The 9370-nt window shown below is 36.3% G+C and overlaps 1 protein-coding gene across 2 annotated transcripts; it reads right to left on the bottom strand.

The window, feature by feature from the left end:
• Window positions 1-1954, bottom strand: LOC113277713 (GDSL esterase/lipase At5g62930-like). 2 transcript variants are annotated; one of them, XM_026526735.1, is made up of 6 exons: window positions 1764-1954; window positions 1458-1532; window positions 1127-1267; window positions 884-960; window positions 509-673; window positions 1-375 (listed from the first exon to the last, which is right to left on the bottom strand). In XM_026526735.1, exons 1-6 carry the CDS (start codon window positions 1860-1862, stop codon window positions 174-176), a joined length of 759 nt encoding a protein of 252 aa, XP_026382520.1. In that variant the 5' UTR covers window positions 1863-1954; the 3' UTR covers window positions 1-173. The 2 variants fall into 2 exon arrangements, with proteins under 2 accessions (XP_026382520.1, XP_026382521.1); XM_026526736.1 differs by having other exon boundaries at window positions 1-354; window positions 1764-1949.
• Window positions 1955-9370: the final 7416 nt, after the last annotated feature.

The following is a 9370-nucleotide window of genomic DNA, read 5'->3' as shown; positions in this document are numbered from 1 at the left end:
TATTACTACTAAACAATTTATATGCACTTGATTTCAAATCCAGAAATAGAGTTTTAGCATAGAATACTTTCACAGATAATGTCACATTACAATTGCACCATGCCGGTGCCGGAGAATCGAGAAAATGTCTTGTCAAGAAAAAATCTAAAAAGTATAGAGAAGGAAAACAATAGTTATAGATCTGCTTTGCAAGATCTCTCTTGGAAAGATTTCTCAAGGTTCTTCGGATCAATTTCAGAGTGATGAGGGTAATCACTTGCCAATTGTGTAGCATCTAACCCTCCTCCACTGAAAACTCTCACCACTTCTTCATGGACTATTGCATTACCTTCTGCTGTCAAGTGCAATCCATCACTGTAAAAGAAAACTTGAGAACTGAAATAATAACTCCCTTGTTAACAATGATATATCTTTCAAGGGCAAGTTACTGAACAGGAAGTCTCACATGACTAATGGGACAAGAACTTTCGAATATCAATGCGACGCTAAGCAGAAACTATAAACTAACCTTAGAAATTTCTTTTGCCATCCTTCGGTTTCCTGCATCTTGGACCATAGATTGATAGAGTAAACACCCAATTCCTTAGCTAATTCAATGCACTGTTTTGCATAAACTCCAGTCACTTTGTTTGTCCTTTCGGACAATTCCCTTGCTTTATCACCGTATAAAGACCTGTAAGACTACAATGCTATCAATTCAAACTGTCTAAAACTTAAATGATAACATCTATAATACATATCAGAAGTGATTGAAGTTTATGAGTTCCCTAATTGAAAAATCATCAAACATGAATACGGGAAAAGCGTTAACTACTGGATACTTACAAAACATCTTTTATAAAATTGTAAAGATATAAAAATGAAAAAGGGAGCAGTATCATACCGTGCATACTCGTTTCGCCCTTCCTCATCAATAGGTGGTGGAGTGATTATCACCACCAACATTGCAGGATAAAGTTCCTAAGCAGTAGCCAAACCATGAAATAAGAGATTTCAAAGAGCAATTTCAACTTCCCTTTAACAATATAGTCTCGAAGTCATTAAAAATGTCAAACCGCTAATAATTTCAACGAACGAGCTATTGCCCTAGATTCCTAAAGGTTTATCAACTCTTTAGAATCCTAACCTTGAAATGACGAACAATTTTTCTAAGGTTCTCTTTGTACTCTTCCACTGGCACATGTTGTCGTTCACTGGTTCTTCCTAAAAGAGCTGCATCATTAGCACCAAAGAAAATTGTGACAGCTTCAGGAGGGTTCGTGTAACCCTGCAAGACAAATAACCCGAATAAGATCTTGAAACAACAACAATGTTTCAAAACTCATGAAAGTAAATTTCCCAGAGAAATCAAACTTTTCCAGAAACATAGCTCCTCAATTTCATTCAACAACAACCAAATTTCAGATCCAAACAAAATAAATCATGAACGATCAAAGAAAGGGCAAATATGGACTTACCACTAAAAGGGTCTGCAACAAGAACAACGCCCACCTACTATTATATCCACCATACCCACGAACTACTACATCAACCTACACAATAACCCAACTCTGAAAATGTAAGAAGCATTTGAGTAATAATATTGAGCCTAATCTTCCACTTTGGTTTTCTTAAAAACAGGTAAAGATCACATTTTGAAACATCAATGAAAACCCAATTTGAGTTTAACACAATAAACCAAATATAAGGCTGAATTTGAGTAGGGACTACAGAATGTCCGATGATTAGCGAAATATTGTGATAAAAAAGACATAAGAAAGTACCTTTCTAGTGTAGGTGTTGGCAAGAGCTGAACCCCATCCATTAGGCTTAAAAGATTGTTCAGTGATTGAATCTCCAAATAGAACAACATGAGATCTCATTTCGTAGTTGTTGATTTCTTTTTTAAGGTTTGAGGTTAGTGACTTCGGAGTTTATTTAAACTGTTATTTCCCATGATTTTGTTGACCAAGAATGAACGGTTCGGATCCGGATGGAACCTTAAGAAAACAAAAGCAACTGCGACCCGTCTGTTCAAATGACCCATTGAGGCCTATTCTTATACACATGTCAAAAAAAAGTTATTTGGCATACCAGGTGGTATGGCAAACCAGTTGCGCCACTGTGTGGAAAATCAATAAGTGATAGACTTTCTAGCGAGCGATAATATGAATAGCGCTGGAGATATTATGACTATTGCTGGCGTTATACATTAAACCGAGCGATTTAAATAGTATTGCTGGCGATTTAATATTATCGACCACTAGATATTTTGCAACGGCTATTTCCCCCTTATTGGTGCCTATATACACGTCCTCGTATTTCTCCAAGATACTTACACCTACTTCAACCTATATTTCACCAATTTCTCTATCTCTATCTCTATTCTCATTTTAAATTTCATAATCGTCAATGGCGAGATCTAATGAAGAGAGGAATTTTATTATGAATCGGTTTTGATTACAACAAGAAATGCATCGAAGGAGGTTGCAAGAACTTGATGATGAGGAAGCTGAAGATAATAAACTAATTGACACTTTGATGCTTGTACATACAGGCCAAATACCTAGAGTTCCAGAGCCACAAGAAGTATTCTCAAGAAGGTATACGTATCGAGGGAGGGAATTTTACCATCAGAAGATGATGCACGATTATTTTCTTCCCAATTGTGTGTACTCTGATCAAATTTTCAAGGTCGATTCCGTATGCCTCGTCATCTGGTGATAAAGATTATTGAAGAGCTTTGTCGAGTGGAACCTCAATTTAGTTATCAGTTTGATGCACTCAATATTAGAGGTCATAGTCCTGAACAAAAAGTTACTTTGGCTTTAAGGATTCTAGGTTATGGCACTCCAACGGATGCGAACGATGAGTACCTTCGTATGGGTTAAACAACTGCATTCACTTACCTTTCATTGTTTTGTGAAGTAATGATTAATCATTTTGGTCCAACATATTTACGAAAACCAACCGAGGAAGATGTTAGAGAAATATTGAGGGAGAATGAGGAAAGGGGATTCTCATGAATGCTAGGTAGTCTCGATTGTATGCATTGGGTATGGCAAGGATTCCCTGTTTATTGGGCCGGTCAATATAAAGGTCATTATCCAAACCAACAGTTATCCTTGAAGCCGCTGCTTTTTATGATTGTTGGATATGGCACGCTTTTTTTGGTCTTCCAGGTTCACAAAATGATATCAATGTTTTGCACAAGTCGCATCTGTTTGAAGATTTGAAGCATGAAATTTGTCCCCAAGTCTGTTTCATGATTAACGGCCACCATTACACTCATGGCTATTATCTTGCGGATGGTATCTACCAAAAATGGTCCACCTGGGTTCAATGTTACCGTCAGCCTCCTGCCGGTACATTGGATTGTTCATATCGGCATTCTAACGATGCCCAAATGGCAGCGAGGAAGGATGTGGAACGCGCTTTTGGAATTTTAAAGAGGAAGTTCGCTAACATTTGTGGCCCATATCGTGGTTTGAGTCATCGTGAAATGCACAAAACTATGCTCACTTGCATAATTCTTCATAACATGGTAATTCAGGAAAACCGTCGTGATCCGGAGTGGACTAACTATGAAGATGAAGATTTGAGGCTGAATATTCAACCAGAAAGAGGCGTCCCTGCAAGGAATTATGCTCAAATAACTAATTACATTCAGAACCGAATTTTGTATGACAGTCTAAGAGAAGATCTGAGATTGAATCTTTGGGAAGAGCATGGAAGACGATGAGTTATGTATTTTAATTTAAGTTATTTATTTTAATTTAAGTTATGTATTTTAATTTAAGTTAATGAGCAACAACATTTCAAATTAATCAACTTTTCATTTCAAACTAATATTAAGTAGAATGCAACAACAACATATCAAATTAAAATGCAATACTTTAAATTAAAACTTAATTTAATACATCAATCATTTAGAGGAACTACTACATCAAACTCATCATCAGTTATATCCTCATCATCATCACCATTGTTGTTAGTAAACCCAGCTTGTTGTTCAATCTGTGCTTGAATTCTGTCAAATTCAATTTCCCACACATGTTTTTGCTGGGCGTTCATAATTGAAGTGTTAGCTTGAAGAATGTTATGCTTCTTATAGTCAAACCAAAATTTTTCTTGAGAAAGACGACTTTTTTTACGCTCTCTGTTTTGAAATTTCCTATCAACTGCTCTTTGATTCTCGACGGTCTTTTGATGTTACATAAACTCCGCCATGTTAAATCCACCGGAGCTCCCTCCTTCTTGAGCTAATTTTCTAGCTAGTCTTGCATTGTTCCTCCCTGGCAGTTCTCTCTTACCATCATCATAATTATTAAAAATTAAGTTACCATTTGGGTTTCTTGCAGTATCTGGTGAAGAATTTGATGGACCTGGTGAAAATGGTGAAGAATTTGGTGTTGAGGGAGAAGAATTATATGGTGAACTTTCAGGTACTTGTTAATTAATTGATAAGAAATCTGTATTATATTTGTTCAACACCTTCAAAATATGATAACAACTTTCGAAAGCGAACTATTTACCATGTTTTTGCTGCCAATCTGTACGAACATGTCTTTAAAAATCAACATCCACCTGACCACTCTCCTTGCCTGCTCTCTTGGCTTGAATTATCAATGTAACATAAGCGGCTACTTCCATGTTGATTACAATGAAGTGTTCTGCCGATCCTTTTGCATCACGAGAATTGATGTTCATGGTTTGTTCTTCATATTTACGAAATATATTTTCCCACATGGTGTTACCATGTTGTTGTGCACCATCGATGCAATCTTGGGTAAAAAAAAACATATTTACGACAAATGCATTCATCCTCTATCATGTTGTATTTTGCACCACGAACTTTGTTTTTTTTAGCTTTGCATTGACTTTGAGATTGTGAATCCATATTACAAGAAATAAAGAATTGTAGAGAAGGTGTGATTGTTTTAGATTTGAAGAAGAAGATTGAGAAATTCTAGAGAGATTTAGAAATTCTCATGTGAGTTGAAATGAGATTGAAATTAGGTATTTATAGAGGGGGAAAATAGTAGCCGTAGGATGAAGATCTGATTAGCGATGATTAGACAGTCGAGCGATAGCTTGACTAGCGCTTTAAAGACCAGCGAGCGTTATTATGACCATCGAGGGATGGAAACTCTATCGCTCGCTGGAAACTCCATCGTGTATGCCTATATGTTATTCCTGACATATAGGCATATGAGTTTGGCAGTTTGGCATACCCATAGTGGGTGCATATATTGAAAAAGCAGGGGTCTAACAATACCACCCAATATTTCGCTTAGAAATCTGTATGGACTAACTCCGAAATACTTTGCTAGAGAATCAACTAGACAGTCAGACTCAATCTAGATAAAAGTATCTCAAGGAGTTAATATCTCTCTCTTGATTTGATTTTTACTCAAGCTAAAATCAATAGCGAGGCTTTATCAAATACAAGGAATAACTTGGACGGTACCAAAGACCAATGTCCAAGGATCAATCAATATTAATTAACAACCAAAGGTTGAATTTCCAACTGATGATCACGAACGCACAACCTGTATTATTTCAATTATATAAAATATAATACGGAAAAGAAATAACACAGACACCAGAAGTTTTGTTAACGAGGAAACCGCAAATGCAGAAAAACCCCGGGACCTAGTCCAGATTGAATACACACTGTATTAAGCCGCTACAGACACTAGCCTACTCCAAGCTAACTTTGGACTGGACTATAGTTGAACCCCAATCAGCCCACCGATCCAAGGTACAGTTGTACTCCTACGCCTCTGATCCCAGCAGGATACTGCGCACTTTATTCCCTTAGCTGATCTCACCCACAATCAAGAGTTGCTGCAACCCAAAATCGCAGACTTGATAATAAACAAATCTGTCTCACACAGAAAAGTCTATCAAAGGATAAATTTATCTCCCACAGATAAACCCTAGGTTTTTGTTCCGTCTTAAGATATAAAATCAAGGTGAACAGGAACCAATTGATAATCCGGTCTTATATTTCCGAAGAACAACCTAAATTAATCAATCACCTCTCTACAATCCTCCCTGACTACACAGGCGGTTTGTCGAGGAATCACAAACAGTGAGACGAAGATGTTTGTGACTTCTTTATCTTGCCTATCGGAGAATTCTCACGATCTCAAGCCAATCAAAGATTGTACTCGTACGATAGAAGATGCAAGATCAGATCACACAACTACGATAATAGTAGTATCGGTCTGGCTTCACAATCCCAATGAAGTCTTTAAGTCGTTAACCTGGTTTTAGAAAAGAAAACCAAAGGTTAAAAGAGAATCGACTCTAGTGAGCGCACTAGTATCACAAAGACGTGTGGGGATTAGTTTTGCACAATGCTAGATGTCTCCTTTATATAGCCTTCAAATCAGGGTTTTGCCTTAGTTACAAAGAAATCCATATTCACCGTTAGATGAAAACCTGATTTAGATTCAAGCTAATATTTCTCAACCGTTAGATCAAAAACTTAGCTTGTCACACACACTTGGGTAGACATTTACTGGGTTTGTGAAAAGCATGCCCAAACGTGTACGTGTATGTTGGTTCAACATAGTAACTCAAAAGGTTAACCATATGAGCATTTCGTATTAACCATGTTCTTCTTCACCATAACTAGTTCAATTGACTCAAATGAACTAGTTAGAGAGTTGTTCAATTGCTATGAGATCTTATGTAACTACACAAGACACAATTGAAACAAAGATGATTCGATTCGATTGAATCGGCTCATGAACTTTATAGCCACGATTTGCATAAATCATTCCTTAGTAATTTAAGTTTCATGTTCAGAGCACATCTTTAGATCATAACCTCTTAAGCTCACAAACAAGTTCGCGGACTTAAGACAACCGGTGGAGTTTTCCAAACTCAGCAGAAAATCTCGGCAAATAGACTTTCTCCAGTTCGCGGACTTACACGCAAACGATTTTTTGGAAAATCCCAGCAGAAATTCTCGGTACAAGAACTTCCGTCAGTTCGCGGACTGGGTTCGCGGACTTGGCAAAGCCAATTCCTCCGGTTTCTCTCAATCAACAAAGTTCGAAAACTTCGGATTAAGGAATACATGGTTATGTAATCTAAACTCTCATTTCAATCATTGAGACATTCTCAGAGGACGTTATATAACCGTTATTCACAGACCGTTTCGCGTTAGAGCAATTCTCAAAGTAATTGAAACTTTTCATGACTTTCGTCACTAGGTGAAGATAAACTTGATCAAAGCGAAACGCTTTACCAACATATGATTTCGAGATATAGATAGGCGAGATATACTCGGCTCGAAATATCAAATGTGTATGATCCAGTCTATATAGCATACGACTTTTGTCTCATAAGAAGTAGGATAGAAGAGATAGACTTTTGAGTGCTATATAAGTTCAAGTCTCCACATACCTTTTTGTTGATGAAGTTCCACGGTTCCTTGAGTAGATCTTCGTCGTTGTATGATGAATCGCCATGAAGTCCTTGAGCTCAACTACACTTTTCTATCCTAGTCCGAGACTTAACTATGTAGGCTAGAAATCAAGACTCATAGTTTTGATCACTAACATTGACAAACATGCTTGAGATAGCAACGCATGCGAGGTCGACCGAGCTATGCTCTAACAATCTCCCCCTTTGTCAATTTTAGTGACAAAACTATTAATACATATGGAATACAAGAAAGATAAACTTTAGTGGCTCCTATTCCATAGTCTAATCTTCAACGTTCCCTGAAATCTTCGTCCTTCCAAGTACTACAATGATCCCAAAGGTTGTAAGTTTAGCATCACCGTTGTTGAAGATCCGTAGCTATAACAATGAGAGAAATCGAAATTCTCGATCATTATTATACAATGTCATAGTATTATTATGTAACATCAAAGTCCAATTGCATCACGACTTTAACAATAATACTATGGTGATATGTATCACTCCCCCTTAGTCAATACTCCATCTCGATCATGGAAACCACTCCCTCTTACACAATGATCCAAAAACCATATGTATTTGTAGTGTGAACTACAATATTTCTCCCCCTTTTTGTCAGTAAAATTGGCAAAGGTAAAAGAACGGGATCATAATGAAATTTCCACAAGAGACATTTCATAAACTAAAAGAAAAATACATACCAACTTAATTTAGATGCAATCATAAAGCCGAAGCTAAATGCATTCATCAAGAAGTTTTAAGATACAAGATAACCCCTATAAAATTCCACAGCCACACACCCCGCAAGATATTACCATTAAGCACAAGTTCAAAAGAAATCTCCCCCATTTGATGTCATTCCCGAAAGAACAACAAGAGCGACCTTAATTTCGAAAGAAAAAAAGGATTTTTAAATTGGACACCAAAAACCATAAAAATGATTTTCTATATCCAAAACTCAACCAAATTAATCACAAGAAAACCCATGATTAATTTAATTGGAATACACAACTAAATTAAACCACAAAAGTGATCAATTTAATTGAAGGTGCTCAACATAAGTAAACTTACGGAGCTACGACTAAGGTAATCATACGGAGACGACTAACTTAATCGATCACATACTCAACATAAGGAAAAACCTTACGGAATGTACGAATACATCAACCAATAGAACATGATTTGTATAGCCGTTCATATACTCCACACAAGAACTTGTGGAATATATGAAAACTGAACTAGACTAATTACAAGAGAACTTATAATTAATCTAATTGGAATACAAACAACCAAACTAATCACAAAAGTAATCAATTTAATTGTCAAAAAGATTTGCTCGACAAAAGAAGACTTTCGGAGCAAATAACTAAATAACCAACCAAGATGATTAATTTAGTTCATAATGCTCAACATATATCATCTTATGGAACAACCAACAAAGCCAATAAGGATAATCGACTTAGTTGTATCGTGCTCAACATAAGACACACAATGGAGCCTTCACGGTAAAACATAACAAAATGGATCAATGAAGATGAATACCGTAGATAACATACAAGGATCTATTCTATTTTCCATCATAATGACATGATAGACTTTATCCTTGTCAAACAAAAGATTTTATCCTATTTTCCATCAAATACATGACTGCATAGGCATAACTTTTGTAATTGTCAAAAGTCCATTCGTCCTTTCATTAATACGAATACCAATTCATGAACGACTTTACTTTTGACAGCATATGGGACCTTCAAGTTCACGGACGCAAACAATACATATCCCATAATCAAATTGCAATATTACAAAATCATAACGATCAATACTCCAATAACATCATCCTCCAATTATTTTTAGAATATAAAAACCAATAAACCTAAAAAAATATCATAAGAAGATGAAAACAAAAATAGCTATGTGTAGTCACAATCATCGCTATTGAAAGCACTAGTTA

This window comes from Papaver somniferum, chromosome 5 (assembly GCF_003573695.1).
Source record: "Papaver somniferum cultivar HN1 chromosome 5, ASM357369v1, whole genome shotgun sequence".
NCBI lineage: Eukaryota > Viridiplantae > Streptophyta > Magnoliopsida > Ranunculales > Papaveraceae > Papaver > Papaver somniferum.
This window is presented reverse-complemented; position numbering and strand designations above follow the sequence as displayed.

Bases quoted from the DNA above. Each gene is read 5' to 3' on its own strand.
- LOC113277713 (XM_026526735.1), bottom strand. From the start codon at position 1,862: ATGAGATCTCATGTTGTTCTATTTGGAGATTCAATCACTGAACAATCT. The intron at 1,268-1,457 runs GTAAGTCCATAT...TTTGTCTTGCAG, and splicing joins TGTTGCAGACCCTTTTAGTG to GGTTACACGAACCCTCCTGA. The intron at 961-1,126 runs GTTAGGATTCTA...GCTACTGCTTAG, and splicing joins AAATTGTTCGTCATTTCAAG to GAACTTTATCCTGCAATGTT.